This window comes from Lepus europaeus, chromosome 6, assembly GCF_033115175.1.
Source record: "Lepus europaeus isolate LE1 chromosome 6, mLepTim1.pri, whole genome shotgun sequence".
NCBI lineage: Eukaryota > Metazoa > Chordata > Mammalia > Lagomorpha > Leporidae > Lepus > Lepus europaeus.
In genome coordinates, this window is record NC_084832.1 from 39,305,758 (window position 1) to 39,329,910 (window position 24,153).

General features: G+C 43.2%; 1 protein-coding gene across 5 annotated transcripts in view; it reads left to right on the forward strand.

Moving 5' to 3' along the window:
* KLF12 (KLF transcription factor 12) overlaps positions 1-24,153 on the forward strand; it is a 503,891-nt gene that overhangs the window by 461,830 nt on the left and 17,908 nt on the right. For all 5 annotated transcript variants that reach the window (XM_062194091.1, XM_062194088.1, XM_062194087.1 and 2 more), the window contains one exon: positions 7,910-8,067. In XM_062194091.1, coding sequence (XP_062050075.1) covers positions 7,910-8,067 — 158 coding nt within the window. The remainder of the gene's footprint in view (positions 1-7,909; positions 8,068-24,153) is intronic.

A 24,153-nucleotide genomic window follows, 5' to 3' on the forward strand; every position in this document is an offset into this window, starting at 1 on the left:
AATCTTGAATATAAACTTTGAAAACAGGAGAAAATATATTTCTTCAAACAATGCCCCCACTTACCTTAAGGTAACTCTGTTGTTTCACTAATTCAAAATTCTTCTTGGTAGAATTGCAAATAGGCCGGCGCCGCAGCTCACTAGGCTAATCCTCCCCCTTGCGGCGCCGGCACACCAGGTTCTAGTCCCAGTCGGGGCACCGATCCTGTCCCGGTTGCCCCTCTTCCAGGCCAGCTCTCTGCTGTGGCCAGGGAGTACAGTGGAGGATGGCCCAAGTTCTTGGGTCCTGCACCCCATGGGAGACCGGGATAAGCACCTGGCTCCTGCCATCGGATCGGCGCGGTGCGCCGGCCGCAGCGCGCCTACCGCGGCGGCCATTGGAGGGTGAACCAACGGCAAAAAGGAAGACCTTTCTCTCTGTCTCTCTCTCATTGTCCACTCCGCCTGTCAAAAAAATAAATAAATAAAAAAAAAAGAAAAAAGAATTGCAAATAAACTGAAATGATGGGGAAGGAACTGTGTGTAGTTAATGGTCAAGGAAGTCAAGGCCCAACTTACCCCTGGAAGGAACATTTCCCTGGGAAGAAGCAGATGATTTTCAACAACTTTAAGAATATATGTTTTTAAAATTTTTTCTAAAGATTTATTTTATTTATTTGAAAGAGTTACAGAGAGAGGTAGAGACAGAGAGCAGTCTTCCATCCTCTGGTTCACTCCCCAGATGGCCTCAATGGCCAGAGCTGAGCTGATCCATAGTCAGGAGCCAGGTGCTTCTCCTGGTCTCCCACCCGGTGCAGGGCCCAAGGACTTGGGCCATCTTCCACTGCTTTCCCAGGCTATAGCAGAGAGCTGGAGCCGAAGAGAAGCAGCCGGGACTAGAACCGGTGCCCATATGGGATGCCAGCGCTTCAGGCCAGGGCTTTAACCTGCTGTACCACAGCACCACCCCCTTAAAGATTTTTAAAGATGTGTCTATTTGAAAGGAAGAATTCGAGACAGAGGAAGATCTTCCATCCTGTGGTTCACCCCCCAAATGACCACAGCGGTCGGGACAGGATCAGGCTGAAGCCAAGAACCAAGAACTCCTTCCGGGTCTCCCAAGGGTGGCAGGGGCCCAAAAAGTTGAGCCGTCTTCCACTGTTTTCCCAAGCACATTAGCAGGAAGCTGGGTCAGAAGTGGAGCAGCAAGACTCAAAACCATGCTTATGTGGGATACCTGTGTCCCAGACAGCAGCTTAACCCACTCAGCCACAGTTCCGGCTCCAGAAAATATTTTCTTAGGTAAATTAATAGTAAGTATATATACTGTTGCCTCTCTGGCAGTATTTACAAAACAATTTATCTACAAATTCTTTTTTTAAAGATTTATTTATTTATTTATTTGAGAGTTAACAGCAAGAGAGAGAAAGAGAGAGGAGAGAGATCCTCCGTCTGCTGGTTCACTCCCTAAATGGCCTCAATGACCAGGGCTGGGCCAGGCTGATGCCAGGAGCTTCGTCTGGGTCTCTCATAGGGGTGTAGAAACCCAAGCACGTGGCCATCATCTGCTGCTTCCCCAGGTGGATTAAGAGGGAGCTGAATCAGAAGTGGAGCAGCCAGGACTCGAAACTGCACCTACAGAAGACGCTGGTACCACAGACAAGTAGCTTAACCTGCTATACCACAGCGCTGGCCCCCTTAGCAGGCTCCATGTAAGAGCACTTTAAGTGTCATTGTTTTAGATAATTGTGTTAGAAGAGACATTTACATTATACATACTAGTTTGTGGCTTTTGTTTTTTAATGTTTTGTCATGTGCTAGTAGGTAACACTAGCACATGTATGTGACTCAGTGGAATGTGACAGTTAAGGGTCACTGCTGGAGTCAGCCACTTGGGTGCACTTCCTGGCACAGCACCTGCTTGCCTTGGCTTTAGCCATAACTGCCCTGTGCCTCAGTTTCTTCCCCTGTAAGACAGAGACACTCACAGTGTCATCCTCCGAAGGTTGCTTTGTTGCTCGAGCATCCAGAGACGTGCGTGCCGAAGCATAAGCGTTCTGTAAATGTCAGCTGCCGTGGCCACCTCAGCCACGCTCCTTGAGTTCTGTTGAGGGTGAGCTTGAATTTGCTGAACACCTTCAGTTCCACTGTTGCCTGCCCTTGTTTTTAAATGTCAGATGTATGTGCCCTCTTGCCAGCCTTGAAAGAAAGCCCTGGGCTGCCGCCCCTCGCACCCCCCTGTTTTTAAACTCCTATAGGAACTCCAATTTCAGCGAAGGGCATCTCATCACGCTGAGGTCGCCCGTGACAAATGGTCTTTTATTACCTGCTGATTACAGTTAACCCTAATTTCTTTCATGGCAGCCATGCGGTACCTTCTGTTTAAATAGAGCTGTTCCTGGATGTGACTTTTCGAGCCTCTCTGGGTTTAATTCTAATTTAACTTGCCATTCCGAGTGGGACTGTTGTGTAGCCAAAGTCATGATTCACTCGTTTGTTCTCGCTACATCTAATTATTACAGTGTGGTGCCTGTGAGGCCCCCTCCGGCCTCCGTTCACTGCTCTAAAAGCCCTAACCTTCCAGGGGAGGGAATGTGCCTTTCCTTATTATTCTTTTGAACCGTATGGATGTATTTAGTCCAGAGTTTGGGAACACAGTAGCAACTATTTTACCTCAGCCATTTCCATCACACCAAGCTTGTTACCAAGTATTATTAGAAGAATCCTGTGCCTGGCATAGGTAGTAGTTACTGCACATTTTCCATTCTGGAGAATAACACCAAATTTTAAAGCAAAGCAGTCAGGTTGCATGCATTTGAGAATACTGCGTGTGCGTTCTTAACAAAGGGCACTTGGCTCAGAAAGCGTAGGGGCAGCAGAGCAGGCACACCGAGCTACAAAAAGAGTACGCTGTTACCAAATACGTGTGCGTCCATGGAACCGCACGGTGACCCGAGGCACGTAGTGTTGCTGGTTGTCAGCCTCACTCCTTCACCTTTTCCTGTGTACCTCGATGCTTGCTAGAATCGGAGGGAAGATTCGGGTTATTTCATGGACCAGCATCCTACACAGATACTAGTGGCCACCCACTGAGGATTTTTATTGTCAGCAGTGCGTTAGGATGCCTTGCTCTTGAACTTGGAGAAAAGTACTGAGGCCCTTAGATACATGTATTTTTCGACACTACCTCAACTCCCTGCTTTCCAGTAGTATTTAAAATACAAGTCTTGGGGAAATGGATGCACGAATGGGGAATTGAATGTCCATTGTCTAAAGACTCGCAATCAATGCTAAGAAGGCTCAGTTAAAACAAAAATTAATCAATTGCTTATTTAATGTTAAAAATTAGGTGACACCTGGCTCAATACATCCATTCTTTCTATGTAGGAAACATCTCTCTAATGTCAAGAGTGTCCTAGGCCCCAGAAACGCAAACTTATTACCAGTACCATGACTGTCACCTTTCTAGTTAGACTTGCCTAGGCCATGCCCCCAGTCTGCAGCCATGGTCCACCTAGACTGCCATCTACAGTGCCACCAACTGTGGGATCATGCTGTGGCCCCAGCACACCTACAGCCCTCCACGGAGTTGCATTCCCTGCTTGTTTTCCTGTGTTCTTTAAAGTCTTCTGTGCTTTGCTCTCCTTTTACTCCAGCCCCATCACCCACTGCTGCCCTTCTACAGAGACTAAGTAGTTCTGAAAGGTGCCCTTAAACAATGGTTATTTTATATATTTATTTTTTGCTTTCTTTTTTTTCTCAAAGAAACCTTTTACTTAAGGATTACAAGCTTTATGCATTTCCTAAGTACAATTTTAGGAATATAGTGATTCTTCCCACCATACCTGCCCTCCCACCCACACTCCCACCCCTTCCCCTCCTCCCTCTCCCATTCCCAGTCCCATTCTCCACTAAGATCCATTTTCGATTAACTTTATACACAGAAGACCAACTCTATACTAAGTAAAGAGTTCAACAATTTGTACCAAAAAACAACAACAACAACAAAAAAAAAAAACTGTTTCTCAACAGTCAGGATAAGTGCTGTTCAAAGTCGTTGTATCTTGAAGTTAATTTCACTTTTTTTTAAAAAAAAAACTTAATTAACTTTAAAGAGGCACCCAAGAATGATAAAATTTTGTGAACACTTAGACATAATTATAATACAACTCTTTTGAGTACAGAGGTCCTGCATGGGAAGTTAGTGCACAGTGACTCCTGTTTTTAATTTAACAATTAACACTCTTATGTATGACGTCAGTGGTCATCCCAGGCTCTTGACATGAGCTGCATAGGCTATTGAAGCCTTTTGGATCCACAAACTCCTGTATTTAAACAAGGCCATAAGCAAAGTGGAAGTTCTCTCCTCCTTTCAGAGAAAAGTACCTCCTTCTTTGATGACCATTTCTTTCCACTGGGGTCTCACCCACTGAGGTTCCAGGCTGATGCCAGGAACCAAGAGCTACATCTGGGTCTCCCACATGGGTAGCAGGGACCCAAGCACTTGGTCATCTTCTTCTGCTTTCCCAAGTACATTAACAGGGAGCTGAATTGGAAATGGAGAAGCCAGGACAGGAACTGGTACCCTCACAGGATGCCGACATTGCAGGTGGCAGCTTATCCCACTGCACCACAATGCTGGCACCAACTAAAGGTTCCTGACATCTCCTGAGGCTATCTTTGCCATTGAAAAGAGATAATTAAGAAAATGTAACCATTGAGTGTCATTTCAAAGCCAGCTTTTCTTGGGACAGCTATGCATTACATATACCCTTTTAACGGCTTTTACAAATCATTTTTATTGCAGTTACATTTAAGTGGTTGTTCATAGTATTCTAAAGTATTTCACTTTAGAATTCAGAAAAGCAGGGTATGAGGTCTTCTAGCATCCAGACCGCCCACCTGATACAGCTTCATTTTGATGTAGATTCAGATGTCTCTCTCTGAGTCCAGGCCTGCCCTAAGTGCATGTAGCGGCTGTAGTATGTAGCAGCATGGCCTCGTTGGTCCCTTCAAGCTTGTTCAGTAGTGCCAAGATCTAGATTGATCTCCATCACTGCATGAACAGGACCTGACTTGGCGTTGCCCTCTTATCCTTCATAGTCTTACTTGTTCACAGGAGTCTTACCCAGTGCTGAAACATACCTCGTCAGGAGTGACCAAAGCTGATCTTTCTTGGGACAGGACGGTCAAACTGTCCCGTCTTCTCACAATAAACCACAGTCCTTGCAACTAAGTCGCTTATGTGGAAGACCACTAATCTGCACTGATTGACTTAGCCACACTAGTGTGTGTTCCTTCGCTTTACCAACACAGATCTTGCAAAAAACTCTTCGAGATGCAGGTAGATAAACCTAATTTATGTTTGATCTTACCCAGATACGCAGCTTAGGCTGCCTAATCTGTTATTTGTATGAGGAAGGAGATACATTGAAAACCTAAAAGGTACCAAATGTAGAAGGAGACATTTTAAAAATGTTTACTGAATAATGTCATGGTGTAAAATTAGAGCAAATCGACATGTCCATCTCTAGGAAATGTATTTTTAGAACTCCGGGATGAATATTCATTGAACTACTCCCATATTTCACCTAAGTCATGAGTACACAAGCTGTGGCTTGTGGAAAAATACAGCCCAATATTTTTAGAAACAAAGTTTCATTTGAACATGGCAATACTCTTATTTATAGTGTCTGCAGTGAAGTGCTTGGCTGAATGCTTCGGACGCCTGCATCCCACCTCAGAGTGCCTGGGCTCGATTCCTGGCTCAGCCTCTGACTTCAGCTTCCTTCCAGTGCAGGATCCACCCTGGGAAGCAGCGATGGTGGCTCAAGTAACTGGGTTTCTGCCACCCATGTGGGAGACCTAAGCTGTGCTCCTGCCCAGCCCTGACTGTTATGTGCACTTGGGGAGTGAACCACCTGGTGAAGGTCTCTCATTGTTTCTCGCTCATTCTGCCTCAGATTTAAAAAAAAAAAAATGAAAGATGTATAAATATGTTGTCTAGAACTGCTTTCATGAGATAATTGCAAAACTGCCTAGTTGTGACCTAAGATTGTGTAGCCCTCAAAGCTGAAATATTTACTGTCTAGTCCTTTCCAGAAAAAGTTCAGTGACCCTAATCTAAGTTGAAATGTCATCAATTATAAAATGCATCATTGCTTTATGTACCACTAACAAAGGAAAAAAATCAACCAATTTTAAACTATACAGACCATCAATTATAAGAAACACCCTGATTTTAGAGATGTTAAAACATAAAAAAATACAACTTTGATTCAGTGAATTATAGTGTGTGTGTGTGTGTGTGTGTAGAGAGAGAGAGAGCTTGAGATTAATGCAATACAGTGTAGCACTACAGATAAGTCTTAAATGCTTAATGTTGAGTCAGATAAGTCAGGGATAGAATGACTTGTGAAATGAAAGGAACAGTATGATATTATTTGTTTGACCCTTAAAAACTGCCAAACAGAGGTAGGCATTTGGAATAGTGGTTAAGATGCAGGTTGGATTGTCTGCATCCCATATCAGCCTGCCTGGGTTCAAGTCCCATCTCTGCTCCAAATTCTGGTTCCCTGGTTATGCTCACCATGAGAGGCAGCAGGTAATAGCTCACACATATCCTACATGGAATACCTAGATTGTATTCTGGGCTCCTGGCTTTTGGCTGGCCCAATCTCAGCTGTTACAGGCATTTGAAGAGAGAACCACTGGATGGGAGATTTCTCTCTGTCCATCTGTCTGTCTTCCAAGAAAGTAAAATTTAAAAATAAAACACTATGAATTTTTGTGAATACATATATGTATAGGTGAACAAAATTTCAAAGAACTAGAAAGATCTAAGAAAACTAGCAATTAAAGATTTCCTTGGGAAGACGAAAAAGGATCAGAATGATGGTGAAGACAAGTGGGGAAGTTTATCTGTTTCTATAATGTTCAGTTTCTTTTAAAAGACATACTATCCTAGTAAAAAGTAATGTCTTAAAGCATCAAAACATGAAAAACCTTAAAGGAAATATATCACAACTTTAACAGTGGTAAATCTTTTTGTGATTGAAATCTGTATAATGACTTTTTCTAATCATATTTCAATGTGATTTTAAAGACCTTCATGGATAACAAAAAAAGAGAGATGAGTCATAGATTTCATTTCTGTCTCAATCAAAAGAGATTAAGGTTTGGGAAAGTCCATGTTAATCAATTACCTGACATTACAACCTAATCCTGTTTTTCAACTGGGGCATTAAGTTTAAACAACATGCAGGTCAGGGCCAAATTTCATAGTTAAACTCTTTTTTTTTTTCATAATAGTGGAACAGCTAATCTCTAAATACAATGCACTTTATCCTTCACCATGAAAAATCACCAGCTCAAAAAGTTAAATGTCAGGTGTACTTTAGCAAACAGAAATAGCTTGTTGTGAGTCACGTTATTGATGTACTGATGTCATTTCTTTCAGCCTGACCTCACTTGTTTTGCAACTTATGTTGTGATTTTACACGATGTTGTACGTTGTGGCATGCACCTCAGACCCTCCAGTTACTTATTAAGTTCATTCATTTTGGCATTGGTCTATAGCAGGGCTTCCTAGGCCTCTGTACCAGCATTCAGACATGTAAAGCTGTGAGGCTGGAACGCACCCCCACCCCATTGTCTCTACCGATGATGGGGACTGTGGTGGTGGTGGCAGTGGTGGCTTTAAGCATGTCTTTCTCCCTGGGAGTTTCACCAGAAATGAGCCATGCTGCCTGCCTTTCAGGCCTTAGGAATGAGATGCGTCTGCGACAGCGGGAGCAGGAAACGTGGGCCTGGTGGCCTTGAGTCGGCGAAGCTGTAGAGAATGAGGCCGTGTGCTCAGGCCTCTGGGCCTGCAGTGCAAATACCAGTGCTATGGATTCTCACCAGGTGCCTCCATTCTGTCTTCTTCCAGTTCAATCTCACCGTTTAGTATCGAGAGCACAAGACGCCAGAGACGATCCGAATCTCCGGACTCCAGAAAACGGCGTATCCACAGGTGTGATTTTGAGGGATGCAACAAAGTGTACACAAAAAGTTCCCACCTGAAGGCTCATCGGAGGACGCACACAGGTACAGCTTCGCAAGGCTTCTCACCTGAGGGTCCGTGGGCATGCAGAAAGCGGCAGCCACTCAAATCCATCCGGCACCAGTAGTGGGCTCCAGAGGCATTTTGTGCCCACCCATCATGCAAATGAGGGGCCTTCAAAAAGTTCATGGAAAACACGCATATTGTGAAAGAGCTATGCATGGTTTCAGATTTTTTTTTTTTTTGTGGCAGCAGAATAAACATCTTTTAATCCTATTTTTCACAGACTTTTTGAGGTATCCTTTGACATCTCAAATTTCATTTCTTTCTTCTAGGTAGAATGTATCCTCTCTCTTTCTCTCTCCCCTTCTCTCTCTTTTTCTCTCCTCCAAAAAAGGCTTAAATCTTAGTGAAATTTAGGAACCGATGAGGTACTTCTATGGCATAGGGACTTCTAATGTGGAACAAATGCAGGAATCTAGTAGTTTGTTTCATAATCAACATTAACATCTTATCATTATGTAGTATGTCATGTTTGAAAATGTCCACATCGGAGGCAGGTACATAGCCTAGCAGTTAAGTCATCAGTTAAGGTGCCATGTCCCGTATTAGAGGGCCTGACCTGAGTCCCAGCTCCACTCCTGATTGTAACTTCCTGCTGATGCAGACCCTGGAAGGTGCCAGGTCATGGCATTCATAGTTGGGTCCATGCCAGTCACCTAGGAGGCCTGGATTGAGTTCCTAACTCCCGGCATCAGATGAGAGTTCATTCTCTCTCTCTCTCTCTCTCTCTCTCTCTCTCTCTCTCTCCAGATTTCTCTCTGCTTCTAGGAATAAAAAAAAAAAAAAATTAAAAGTCCACTTGGCACATCAAACAAGAAGCTGAACAAAGCTGTCTCTTAAAGTTAGCATTTTACACATGCCCACCCTTGGGTCTTTTTTCACCCTTCATCCGTCTCCCCTTCAGTAGCAAAGTAAACAATAAAAATGAAATTGGTATAGACATGGCCTAGTAGGAAGTATTTGAAAGCATTTCCACTTAGTTCTGTTTGTTTCTCAGTGATATATATACATATATATATATATACACATTTATATATGCAATATATATTTGCAATATATATATTTGCAAATATATATATTGCAAAATGGAAAGAGTAGTTTTAGTAGTCATAGTTTACTGACAAGGAAGTTGAGACCACAAGTGATTCACTGACTGTGCCACCCTCCACTCAGCTACCCCACTACCCACCCTCTCACGACCTAGGAAATAAACCAGTGACTCTTCATGCAGGCTTCTGCCTACCCTAGCCTCTGCCAAGGGCGCCTCTCAGCCGGCATCCCGTGCTTCTGGGTTTCTAGGGCCACTGGGAGCTAACAGTAGGAGGCACTGGAGAGACACAGAAGGTAGGAGTGCAACCGCACAACCCAATTGCAGTGGGTGAGTCTCACAGAAGCAAAGAGCACAGGGAAACTCAGACGCGTTCCATGTAAAACTTGCAGTGAACAAGCAAGCCCAGTGCCTGTCTCTCCACGACAGGGGTCAGACTTCAACATCTGCTTCTAAGTGGCAACGTCAAGTGTTATGGGTTCCCGTGACCCTGCAGATAGTACTCCTATGTCAGTCATGGTAAAAGAACCACCTTATGTAAACCATTCCCAGCTTAGATAGCAGAATACTGTCAGTCTGCCTTCTTTGCCTTGTGTTTAGCCTGTCTTATATGATGAGACTCTTTCCAGAGTCGTGCTGCTGGTTCAGAACGCCAAACCTCGAGGCCAGGCTTCGTCGTTATTGTGTAAGGGCTTGCCTGAAGTCACAGAGGCATTACAGACTCTGCAGTGTTGTTTTGCTCACCTAACATGTCACACTTTTGGTATTTCTAAGATAGCTCAACACATTTTTCAAATGTCTTCCTCCATGTGTACTCGTGTTTCAGTCCTTGTCCTTGTTCTACTTCATTCCAGACGCTTCCCTCTGCACTGAGGATAGCTCCCCCTGAAGGTTTTCATCTGTTTCATAGGCACTGGTTTTCACTCAGAATGAGAGCAAAGGCATAGAAGTTGCCTAAGCATAGCTCATGCTATCCGTAGCTAGTGAACACAGATCAAAGCAGGAAGTGTGATCAGGCCGAATGACAGATGTTTTATGGGGGCATGTCTGTGTAGAAAAAAATGCCCTTTACTTCAATGAATCATCATGTATTTTGAGTTATTCCTATTTGCTGAGCCTTCTGGAATTTGTATTAACCTTATTTTCACACCGACACCTCTATTCCATTTATCCAAGTAATGGGAAATAAAAAGCCGGTTTTTAATCAGGGACTACTAAAGGATGTTGGTCCATAGCAGTATAGGATTATATCTTACAGTTTTAACATATACAAGAAGAGTTGAGGAGACATCATTTCTAAATGATCATTCAAAACAGCATAAGCCTTGAATGCTGAAGCAGAGTTAATAAGCTTGGCTTATAAATGTGATCAGAGAATCTGAGTGTCACACGGAGTCCACTGCGTCTTCTGGTTCGGAGGACCCCTTGTCCATCGTCACCTCTCAGGGAGAGCAAGTCACTGCTACGGAGCTTTCTGCACGCTTGCAAGTATTTTCTGTGATTTGAACCTCCCAAAAACCTGCGAGAGGCAGCTGCTGTCTCTTGTGCACAAGGGTGAGTCCTGGCTGAGTTCTGTTCCACGGAGAAGTTTTCACATTTCTCTTTACTCACTGGGAGAGACACCTTACGTTTCTGCAGGACAAGTTGGGTGAAATTGGAGGGCAGCGTACTCATCCCTCACGGTGTTGGATCCTTCCTCTCGAAGCACAGTTTGAATCTCAGAACTTTCTGGTCGAATGGGAGGTTCTGGTGATCACACCGGTATTTTCCCTTGCTGGCCCTGGTGTTTCCCTCAGCGCTGTCAGGTACCACGATCTTTTCTCAAATCAGTCACACCCAGTTCCCCCAGCCAGGACTCTCTGGATGCAACTCCAAAGTCTCAGTGGATCTTGTAGTGATTTCTTGCCACAAATGGAGGGAAGCGATCATGTCGGTGGGCTTATTTTAATATAGGTAAAAATATTGTTAAGTCTTTTAGAAGTTGATTTAGGTCATTTAAGTCAAAAACTGCTGACAATGAGACTGCATACTCCATGTACCTATAACCGATTGGTTTTTTTAAACCCAAACTTTCAATGATACATTTGTAATTGGAGCTTTCCCTCAAATGATGGTTTCCCAGGCACTGAAAGGGCTTAGGCACAGGCTGTAGATTCAGGACAGAATCCCTGACCTGAGGAGTCATGTAACTTTTCAAGTCTGGGAGATAGTTACTCCATAGCCATTTTATTATTAGGGACCATTATTATATTTGGGGGGAAACATTTATTTATTTATTTAAAAGGTAGATGAACCTATTTATTTTACACGCATACCAAGGAAATGTTTGTGGCTAAAGTGAGTAGATAATGTTGTGCAAGGGTAGTTATCCCCAACTTGTTTCTTGATGATCCAAAATGAAATAAGTATTTTGTATATCATTAATTCTACAAACAGATGTGTGTCCAAAAGATTTATAATGGTCTAGTAATGCTAATCTATTTTAGATATTTTCATTTACTCTATCTACACTTAGTATTATGTAGAAAATAATTCACAAGATGTTCATATAAGATTATGTAACTTTGCACATAAACATGAAATTTGTCATAGAAAATCCTTTAAACCAGATGAAACATTTTTTAATGATTTATTTATTTATTTGAAAGGCAGAGTTTTAGAAAGAGAGAGAGAGATCTCCCATCCCCTGGTTCACTCCCAAAATGGCCGCAATGGCTGGAGCGGGGCCTATTCAAAACCAGGAGCCAGGAGCTTCTTCCAGGTCTCCCATGTGGGTGCAGGGGCTCAGGGACTTGGGTCACCCCCCCTGCTTTCCCAGGCACATTAGCAGGGAGCTAGATGGGAAGTGGAGCAACTGGAACATGAACTAGCACCTAGATGGGATGCCGGCACAGCAGATGGCAGGTAAAGCCATAAACCCACAAGGACACAACATCAGCACCCAAACCAAACATTTTAATCTAGAATTCCAATCAAACATGTCCCTTAAATCTATTTTTTAAAGATTTATTGGTTTACTTATTTATTTATTTGAAAGAGTTACAGAGAAGGAGAGACAGAGTTATAGAGAAGGAAAGAGAAATCTTCCATTCACTGGTTCACTCTGCAAATGGCTGTGATGCCAGGGCTGGGCCAGGGCCAGGCTGAAGCCAGGAGTCTGGAATTCCATCTGAGTCTGCCACATGGGTGGCAGGGGCCCAAGCACTTGGGCCGTCATTCACTGCCTTCCCAGGCACATTAGCAGGGAACTGGATTTGAAGTGGAGCAGCTATGACTCCAGCCAGCACTCATGTAGGATGCCAATGTCGTAGGCGGTGACTTAACCCGCTGTACCACAATGCCAACCCCCCTTAAATCTATTCCTATGTGGCCCTTAAAAACATATCCAGAAAGTCTGTTGCTAATGTAGCATCAAAAATACTTTGGGGACAGACAAACTCTTTGGAGTGTGTATATATAACATCACAAATTTGTGTTCATATTCTTTTCTGTGATAGTTTGTACTAAAATCTAAATTGGCTTTTGCATCTTTTTTTTTTTTTTTTTTTTTTGGACAGGCAGTGTTAGACAGTAGACAGTGAGAGAGAGAGACAGAGAGGTCGTCTTCCTTTTTCCCTTGGTTCACCCCCCAAGTGGCCGCCACAGCTGGCATGTTGAGGCCGGAGCGCTGCACCAATCTGAAGCCAGGAGCTTCTCCTGGTCTCCCATGTGGGTGCAGGGCCCAAGCACTTGGGCCATCCTCCACTGCCCTCCCAGGCCACAGCAGAGAGCTGGACTGAAGAGGAGCAACCGGAACAGGACCGGCACCCCAACCAGGACTAGAACCCGGAGTGCCAGCGCCACAGGTGGAGAATTAGCCTAGTGACCTGCGGTGCCGGCGCTGCATCTTTTTTTTTTTTTTTTTTTTTTTTTGACAGGCAGAGTGGACAGTGAGAGAGAGAGAGAGAGAGAAAGGTCTTCCTTTTGCCATTGGTTCACCCTCCAATGGCCGCCGCGGCTGGCGCATCGCACTGTTGAGCCGTGGTGCTGGCCTCTGCATCATTTTTAAAACCAATTTGTTTCTTTTGATGTTGGTACCAGACTGACTGTACCTGACTGCTGCTTTGGGGGTTAAAGTTTGTTAGTGAAGACACAACCAGCTCAGGAAATTATGAGTACAGTTTTCACAAAATGTGGCACTCGGAAATTGTTTTAGGCTTTATTCGAAGTTCTTTCATTGTCAAACCTTGCCTTGTTTTCCTGGAAAGGAAAAAATACAATTTGTTTTCCATTTGTAGGTCATATTTTATGTAGTAAAGAAAAAAATTTCTGAGTGGTCATAATCATCATTCATACTGCGATTTTAAGGTTATTTATGGGTAAATGATTTTGAGAAAGAAAAATGAAAAGAAAGGTAAAATGGCAGAGAGACAGAGAGAGAGATAACTCTCATCCACTGGTTCACTCCCCAAGTGCTCACAGCAGCTGTTGCTGGGCCAGGCCAAAGCCAGGAGCCAGGATGGATGGTAAGAACCCAAGTACTTGGACCATCATCTGCTGCCTCCCAGGTGCAATAGCAGGAAGCTGGATCAGAAGCAGAGGCATGATGCAGTCCTTAGCACTCCTATCCTGGGCCCAGTTTTCTAAATGTGAATGATTTAAATCCTCTTCCTGCCCACCTCGCTTTCAGTATTTCAGCTCCCTTCTTCTGCTTCTTCATATTTGCCAAGTAATTGATCAATGTTTGAATAGGACAGGTTCAGTGACAAAGCCCTGAGATATCCTAGAGACCTCTATCCAGATGGGTCTTAATTCTTTAACCAACAGCTAAGACTCTACCTAATTGTCCTACCTCAAGTCCACATTTCTCTATCTCACAGCTACATCAGATTGTCCTCTGAAGCCAAAGTAGGTCAGATCCATTCAGAGATAGTTACTTTTTATGGACAAAGTCTCAAACTATCATTGTTTTTTTAAAAAACAATGAAATTTAATTTATTTGCTGTAACTGGATCAATGTGAGCCCTTGCTGGCTTCTGATTTATAACTATATACAAGGCTTCATAACTTAGTGTTCAAAATGAGATCAACACTAGTTCTGTAGGGATTCAGGTTGGATTGCATGCTTTCAATAAATATCTTCTTAGTCTTACCTTTGCTTCAGGCATATTGAGTAAGTTACTTCTGTATGACCAGTGATAATTAGTGTGAAGTTTAGATTAGAACAGGTGACTTATGAGAGCCACACACGCAATGGGAGGGGAGCAGACAACAGTGAGAAACTTTGAGAAAGTCTTGTCAGTTTTGCCTTTAGAACTTGGTTTTGTACTTTGTTGGCACCTGATCATTGTTTAGGACTTAGACATTTAAACGTATTTTCTGGAATATGAAAGGCAAATGTTTTCTAGATATTAGCATGGAATTTAGAGTAAAACAAATGCCGAGGAGGGCTTATTTTGAATTTAAAAACAAATATATTTAAAAACCATGAAGTATATTGAATTTAAGTAGTAACACGGAGATATGACCAAGAATTTTTAAATGCCTTTACTAATGCCTGCACTAAATCATTTAAGGCAGGTAAGAAAGGAAGAACACATATATCTTAGCAATCACTTGCACATAATTGTCAGCTGATTCATTATTCGTATTTACCAGCCTAAATTCACCACTGTGTCCCCTCTACATGAAGCATTTTATAGTGTATTTAAATGAACATGCTGCATATTTAAATTAGTGTATTCCTTTAAATCTGTACTACTAGGTTCTACAGGTTTCCTTCATTTTAATAATTGTATTTATCAGTTTTTTTTTAAATTTGAATTGTAGAAGAGAATAATATCATTAATCTATTATTTCTGTTCTACAGTAGTCACTTTTTCCCAAAAATACTATAGCAGTTTCTCAAGCAAATAACCCTCAGGCATCAGTGATTCTTACAGCCACTAGATGGTGCACGAGAACCAGATGTTGGTTCTAATCTAGACCAGGATCTGAAAGAGGAAATTAGAACTCTCCTGTGGTATGGGTGACGTGACATTAAAGTGGAAGGTGATTATCGGTGTTCTGCAGAATATCACATATAATAATCAAAAAAGAAAAGAAAAAGTAAAGATAAATTGAAAAATCTGGTTTTAAAAAGTAATTGCAACACAGAAATACTCTGTCTTAAATGAATTTGGAAATATTTTTATGTTTTAAATTGAAACCTTGTCCTCTGATAATTTTATGACATTTAGTAATCAATCTGACTCATATAAAAATAGTGTCCTTTAAAAATCAGTAAACTTAAAAATTAGTAAACTTAAGGCAGTCACAGAGTTCTATAAATCTGGCTTCATGTCTGAATTTGAACATAAAGAAAGTTTATGCTCAAAGTTTATGCACATGGATGCTCAAAACATTAATGAATTCTGATCTCACAATTTCTAAAACATGTGTTCTCTACGTTTACAAATACAGGAAACAATGCATCATTTAATGATCCTTGATGTACTTTAAAGTACTATGATCAGCATATTGATTATGTAACAGTTACACTTGGTTATGTATTTGAAATACGTGAAGACATATGATATACATACACACATTGATCTCAAATGCCTGCTGCTTCCATACTTTTTCACTTTTTTGTCCCATTATTTTTTGCTGCTATTTCTGTATTTCTTGCTTCTAACTTGACATCTTTTACTGAATGAAATTCTAAAGTAATCTGAAGATTGTCCTTCAAAGAAGACGGCTGTGCATCCTGGTGACCTTTTGTGCACAGATGCACGATGTTGCTCTATCTTTCCGTCAGACAATTGGGTGCTCCAGTTCATGGTTTCATGTCTAGATCCAGTAGTTGAATAACTCAATCCACGTAAAATTCTATTTCAGATGCCCTGTCTAGACTTCTTGTTGGATAAAGCTTAGGGTTTGGTGACACCAAGATAATAAATCATGAAAGAACAAACTAACATTTTTCAGGGGACAGTTCCCCCCAGGAAGTTGCCCATAAGTCCTGACCAAACAGCCCCCAAATGTGAGCTGCTGGATGTCTCACTCCATGTTCTGTTGTGAATAACACAATACTATAGCTGGGTAAGTTAGAAAAGAAAGAGGTTTATGTTTGGCTCATGGTGTGATCCAAAGTTGAGGAGCCAACCCCAGGGATGGTCTGCTTACTGGCAGAGCCCCCAGATTACATGATGGGAGATAATGAATGCCCAAGAGACTTGGTCACGTTGACTTTTGTAGCAGGCCCACTCTAAAGATAACTCATTTACTCATTAATCCATTAATTGAATGAATAGATTAATCTTTTCATGAAGGCAAAGCATGAATCACTTCTTAAGCACACATCTGGTCCCACCTCTTTCCTAATACTTCTTAATGGGACCACACTTGAACGTGACTTTCAGAGGTGACAATCCGTGTCAAGCCAAAGCAATGAGACGCTGCTGAGAAATCAGAAAATACAATAGAAATATCAGTGAAGTTGAAGTCAGGAGAAAATGTTTGAATCTCTCTCTGGTCCCTAACCGTGGGTGACCTTAGAGAACTACCTAACTTGTATGAATCTCAAGTTTTCTTTTTTAACTTGAATTTAATAACATCCATGGATTAAGTCATTGCATAATTACCATAGGGAGATATCAGCTTAATTACTGAAATAAATTCAGTGACTAATGCAACACAGGAACTCAATAACTATTTGTTGAATTGAAATTGTTTGTGTATGAGTATAGCTATGGATATGTTTTTGTGCACAGTAGGTAGGTTCAAAGTAAAAAGTCTGAATAATTTAGCATTCACTCATTGCGATGCTCTCTAATTGTATAATTTCTTTGCTTCAGACTACCAATTCAGAAAACTTGGGATAAAACTTATTTCATGAGCCCTTTTTGTCCTCCTCATAATTAAATGGTAGTGTAAGCAGTCTTTTGAAGAATACATTGTAAATACTTAGTAAAACATGGTGGTCCTTCCTTTGAAAGGATCCAGTCGTAGGCAGATTTAACTAAGCAAGTATTTCTTGGCATGCAAGAAGAACACAGGGCAGGAAGGAGGCATAGCCTCCATCTTCGGTAACTGACCTGTAAGCACTCTAGGTAAGACTCATATGAATAGTCAAGTGCAAACAAAATTGCAAGGGAGAACACAGTGTTTGCTGTCTACTTATGACCAGGACCCTGGGCACACCTTGCTAAGCTGGGTATGAATGACCCTTCTCACCTGTGTCCCACTCGTCTATTAAACCTCAGTTGCCGTCTATATCCCAGTTTCCCCCTATCCCTCAACCTTACAAAGGATGAATCTCCGGGTGGAGGCTCATTCATTCCATGCTGTGCCCTGAGCTGACATGGCCTGCCTCGCTGCCCTCTTTCGTCTTACCTCGTCTCTTGGGAAACCCCTCCTGTGTATGTCACAGACTACCTCAGTGCCTGTCCGCTGAGCTCTCGGGCCAGCTCCTGTGCTAGGCAAGGAGAAGCTGCACCCCCCTTGCCCTAGAGCACGTAGTCTGTTTCCCTGTGCCATCTATTGATGGCAGAAGAGAAGGGGGTGCAGGAAACACATCCGAGTGGGCAAGAGGATAGGGAAGAGGAAGATGTTGAAGATGCTGAGCATGTATGTAACACAGAGAGAGATCATGGCAGGAGGGAGCTGATAATTCCTGAGGACCTGCAGGGTCCCAGGCATGTGCAAGTTATTTATATACAATATTTTCTATGCAAATCCCTTTAAAGTTGTCAAGTTGAAGCCCTTGTCTCTGGCCAGGTATTGAAAAAGCAGTGGAGCTACAAACTGAACCTCAGGTTTCTCTAGGGCCTGTGCTGTTATCATTACACCTGATCTCAGGCCAATTTTCTAACGTCCTGCCCGTCCCATCTGGTCAGTAGAGCCGTATTCCTTAGCACGTCTACCTGGAAGAACCTACCTGTTTCTCATTGCCCATTCCAGCGTGTGACGGAATAAAGTCCCAAGTGACATGAAATGGTCTATTTTTAAGACTTTTTCTGAAAGTAAACTAATCCTCCTCCCCCAGTGAACTAAAACTTTCTTGTGAGAAAGCCAGCAAGAAGACATGGAGCAGAAGCATACACAATAAATAAAACTAAATAGGCAGCCCCTGAGTGTGGTTGTTCAGGACACAGCTCTTTGAATACTAATGGGTGCAGCGTGAAAGACAGCGGGGAGTCCTAAATCTGGTGAAGGAAACAGCAATGGCTGGAAAATCCACCATGGAAAACGTGATAGGAAAACCAGGAGTGAGCTCGATTTACATTAACACTAGGGGAGAAATTGGTCTTGCCTGAGGGGGTGCCCTGAACTCTCCCCCCCACCTTTGCAAATAAGCAGACTTATATGTCACCTCGAGGCAAGAAAACCCAAAATCTAGGTTGGTGGTGAGATGTTCTGAAAGTGTTGCGTTTGGTTTTGATACTGTGGAAGGAGTTATTTTAACTTATCAGAGACAGTGACTATTCAGAAACATGTTGGACCCAGCTAAGCCTTTGTCACAACAGTTAAGCCAGCACTTGGGGCTACTGCATCCCATATAGGAGTGCAAGTTCAAGTTCTAACTCCTCTGCTTGTGATCTAGCTTCCTGCTGATGTGCACTCCAGGAGGCGGCACTTAATGACTGAAGTGCTTGGGTCCTCACACGCAACGTGATAGACCTGAATTGAATTTTGGGGTCCTGGCTTCGGCCTGGCCCAGCCCTGGCTGTTGCAGGCATTTGGGAAATGAACCAGTAGATGTGTCCTCCCCTCCTCCACTTCCCCCCATTTCACCTCCCCTCTTCGTCTTACAAAGAAAAAAAATAAGGTGTTGGAGATGTATAATGATCTGAATGTAGGTATCCAGGCTGGTGCATATTTGATATAAACTTTGTTTTAAATTTTTTTCCATTGAACAAGCAAGTTGAACTTTTTTCAGGTATTTAAAAAAGGCTTCCAAGACAGCCTACCAATTATTATCTAAGTTCAATAAATTATAAACAAGTTTTTTTTAAAAGAAATTCTGTTGATAATAGCACTAAAATCACAGTGACAGTAGAAAGTTAGAAATACCTTGGGATCTTGGGATCTTTAGCTTTTTGCCTTGTTTCATCTATCTGTCTATCAAAGCTGAATTAGAAGGAGGGTGGGGTAATATTCACTCCAGCCTTTGTACTTTCTCATGTCTTCCCTGAGAATGACAGGATTACAATTGTCAGCCATCTTATCCTGAATGGCAAAATTAGCTGCTACTAATGTAAAAATAATGTTTATTCATAATGCTTGAGACAGTTTAATTCATTTAAAAAATCTTCATAATGTGATAGGTAGTGTGGTGCAATGGGTTAAGCCACTGCTTAGACACCTTCTTCCCATATCAGAGTGCAGGTTTGAGGCCCAGCTGCTCAGCTTCCTCTCAAGCTCTCTGCTGACATGCCTGGGAAGCAATGGATGATGGCTCAAGTGCTTGAGTTCCTGCCACCTGTGTGGGAGACCCAACTAGGGTTCCTGGTTCCTGCCTTCAGGCTAGCTCAGCCCAGGCTGTTGTAGCCATCTGGGGAATGAGACAGTAGATGGAGATATCCCCTACTCTGCTTTACAAATAAACAAACAAATCTTTTTAAAAAATTAACAGCTAAAAAATTTCAGTCGCTGAAATTCAGTTTACTGATTTTAAAGATGAAAATATGATATTTGTTTGCGCACTAGACCTGTGTCTGCAGTTTTAAATGAAACCTCCGAAATTTATTTTACTTTTTGAAAGCCTACATTCTAATTCATTACACTAGAAAAGACCATCGAATGGATAGAATGCAAGCAGTAAACTCTGCCTCACAAAATAGATTCCTCTTTGGTTTACTCTTTTTGAAAGTAAACAATGGGAAGTATTTTAATTAGTTTCATTCAGTTCCTCAACAAGTGTTTATTAACACCAAGCACTGGGTTAGCCCAGGGGCCACAGGGATGAAGACGACTCAAAGCCCTCCTCAGTACTGCACTGCTAAGAAGGGTGGACAGATGGGGAAGTCCTCAACCACAGCAGGCTGCCATGAGAGTTTTTACAACAACGTGCCCGGGAGACCATGGGCTAGGGAATGATGGGATCAGATTATTTTCAGAAAATTGTCTTGGAGCACAGCTCGGGCAATACACTGGCAGGGGGGATAAGGGGGGTCAGACCTAAGACAGGGAAACAAACCCATCAGAAGCTGGTTCTGGAGAAAAGCACAAGAACCTAACAGATCCGCCACCGTTGTGGGGACAAGCTGGAGCGGACAGCCCAGACAGATGTTTGGGAAGTAGAGCCAGCGGTGTCATGATCAGGGTAGAAGTAATGGAGAGGGAAGGGCCCAAGAAATCTCTCCAACTGCAGCGATCTATGACTAGGTACCTAGGGAAATGAGACTGGGGTGGGGGGAGGTTACCTTTTCCTCAGCAACACAGAAGGAGGAACGTGTCTTGTTCAGGTGGTCCTGTTGCGTAGAGTTCTGGTCATGCTGAGGTTGCCTCGGACCACCCATTGGAAATGTCTTATCTCCCTCTCAGGAGCTTAGGAGACAAACTAAGGTCCAGATACTTAAAATCCTCCCCTTTGTAACTTGTGGTGGAAACCATGGGAACCAAGGGAACTTACTAAACAGGTGAGAAGTCAAAGTCACAGTCTTGGGAAACAGTTGTGCTACAGGTAAAGAAAGAAATGTTTGCAAAAGAAACTGAGATATCTAAGAAAATAAATGGTGTCACTACATGAAAATGCAGGTTGAGCAACCCAATTCTGAAAGCCCCAAATCCAGCTCTAAAATTTAAAATTTTGTAGTGCTTACATGACCCCACACATGGAGAATTCTGCACATGACATCCTGTGATGGGTTGCAGCCAAAATGCAGATGCGGGCCATCGCTGTGGCGCAGCAGGTTAACGATCTGGCCTGAAACGCCGGCATCCCATATGGGCACCATTTCGAGATCCAGCTGCTCCACTTCCAATCCAGCTCTCTGCTATGGCCTGAGAAACCAGTAGAGGATGGCCCAAGTCCTTGGGCACCTGCACCCACATGGGATACCTGGAAGAAGCTCCTGGCACCAGATCAGCACAGCTCTGGCCAGTGCGGCCAATTGGGGAGTGAACCAGCAGAAGGAAGACCTCTCTCTCTGCCTTTTCTTCTCTCTGTGTAACTCTGACTTTCAAGTAAATAAATCTTTAAAAAAAAAAGAAAAAGCAGATGCACCGACAATATATAAAATTACCTTTAGGCTATGTGTAGAAAGAATATATGAAATGTTATTTTAAAGATTTATTTATTTGAAAGGCAGTGATAGAGCGGAAGACACAAAAGGAGAAAGATCCTCCATCCATTGGGTCACTGCCCAAATGGCCACAGCAGCCAGGGCTGGACCAGGCTGAAGCCAGGAGCCAGGGACTCCTACATTGTGCCAGGTGCCCAAATAATTGGGCCATCTTCTGGTACCTTCCCAAGAACATTACGGGGGTGGATTAGAAATGGAGCAGCCAGGTCTTTTTTTTTTTTTTTTGACAGGCAGAGTGGACAGTGAGAGAGAGACAGAGAGAAAGGTTTTCCTTTTGCCGTTGGTTCACCCTCCAATGGCCGCCGCGGTAGCGCGCTGCGGCCAGCACACCGCGCTGATCCAATGGCAGGAGCCAGGTGCTTATCCTGGTCTCCCATGGGGTGCAGGGCCCAAGGACTTGGGCCATCCTCCACTGCACTCCCTGGCCACAGCAGAGAGCTGGCCTGGAAGAGGGGCAACCGGGACAAGATCGGTGCCCCGACCGGGACTAGAACCTGGTGTGCCGGCGCCGCAAGGCGGAGGATTAGCCTAGTGAGCCGGGGTGCCGGCTAGCAGCCAGGTCTTGAACTAACTCTTGTTATGGGGTGCAGGCCTTACTCATGGTGGTTTAACCCACTGTGCCACAGACTGGCCCCAATACATGAAATGTTAATGAATTTTGTATTTTGACTTGGGACCCATCTCCAAGATACCATATAATAAATGTGCAAATATTCCATAATCAAAAATGCAAACACATCTGGGCTCAAGCATTTTGGATAGTGGACTCTGAAGCTGTATAAACTCAGAATGGCCAAATAAAATATTATTCTTTGGCCTTGAACTTTTTACTGTCAGTCATGAATATTTTTATTATACAGTATTTTTGTGCATTATCGTTGATTTCTAGGTGAGAAGGGCGAGCCTTTGTGTTTACAGTAGTGTCTGTTCTGTAACTACTAATTCACATTCTCAGTCTGTTCCATTCTGAGCAAATATCTTGGCTTTTAAAAAAGATAAATTAGGCCGGTGCCGCGGCTCACTAGGCTAATCCTCCGCCTTGCGGCGCTGGCACACCGGGTTCTAGTCCTGGTCGGGGCGCCGGATTCTATCCCGGTTGCCCCTCTTCCAGGCCAGCTCTCTGCTGTGGCCCAGGAAGGCAGTGGAGGATGGCCCAAGTGCTTGGGCCCTGCACCCCATGGGAGACCAGGAGAAGCACCTGGCTCCTGCCATCGGATCAGCGCGGTGCGCCGGCCGCAGCGCGCCAGCCGCAGCAGCCATTGGAGGGTGAACCAACGGCAAAGGAAGACCTTTCTCTCTGTCTCTCTCTCTCTAACTATCCACTCTGCCTGTCCAAAAATAAATAAATAAATAAAGTCTACTGCCTTAAAGTAGTAGATTTAAAAAAAAAAAGATTAATTAGCTAATTAATTAATCTATCAATTTATTTATTTAAAAGAGTTACAAAGAGAGAGACAGAGAGCTCTTCTGTCTACTGATTCACTCCCCCAGATGGCTTCAATGGCCAGACCAAAGCCAGGAGCTTCATCTGCGTCTCCCACATGGATGGCAGGGCCCCATGCACTTTAGCCATCTTCCACTGTTTTTCCCAGGCACATTAGCAGGGAGCTGGATCAGAAGTGGAGCAACAAGGACGTGAACAGTACCCATATGGGATGCCAGCATCGTAAGCAATGGTTTTACCAACTGCACCATGCAGGCCCCAATATCTTGGCTTTTTAAAGCAGTAATTAAAAATGTTGAGAGACAGTTTGAGTAGTGGTTAAAACACACTAACTGGAGAACTCTGAGTGAATTGTGTTAACTTATTACAGCCATTTCATTAGGAACTTGTCAACAGTGAAGGAATTAATATCCACAGAGCTCTTAGAGCAAAGTACCTGGAATGTGTTGTTTGATCAGATATTAGCTTCATCAGAGATACCCATTATAAAATTGCATGGGGAAGATAAGGGACCTACTTGGTCTTTGCTTACACATAATGTAAAAGATTAAGGCAATCTAGACAATCCAGTGGGACAGACACTGGCCTGTTGGTTACTTGTTAGAACTGATGAGAGCAAGTAGATCAACCATATTATAGAATAGATGAGGCTGCTTGGCCCAGAGAGTAGTTTTGTGTGTCAGATGTGAAAAAAGAAAGAAGCCTTAATTCATTCCTCAACAATATCCAACAGAATTATTTTAATTTCATGTTATTTATAATATTTTGCAAAACAGAAAAGTCATGAATTTTATAACTAGAAAACTAAATATCCTTTTCTGAACACCTGTCATTGGCTGGGCATGTGGCATACGTACATTTTTTTAAGAAATTATTTATTTATTTGAAAGAGTTAGAGAGAAGGAGCTTCCATCCACTGGTTCTCTCTGCAGATGGCTGCAACACCCAGAGCTGGGCCAGACCGAAGCCAGGAGCTTCTTCGAGGTCTCCCGTGTGGGTGGCAGGGGCCCACACACTTAGGCTATCTTCTGCTGCTTTTCCCAGGCTGTTAGTAGGGAGCTAGGTCAGAAGTAGAACAGGTAGGACTTGAACCAGCACCCATATGGGATGCAGGCCTTGCAGGCATCAGCGTTACCTACTGTACCTCAGTGCCAGCCCCGCCGTGTGCACTTTTAAGTTCACAGCAGTGCTGTGGGTTTCAGTTGTTTTCCCTTTTTGCTGATGGACAAACCAGCTCTCCAGCCTAAGATGCAACTGCAGATCAGTGACCGAGCCTGTGTTTGGCCGCATGTTTGCCTGCTTTGAG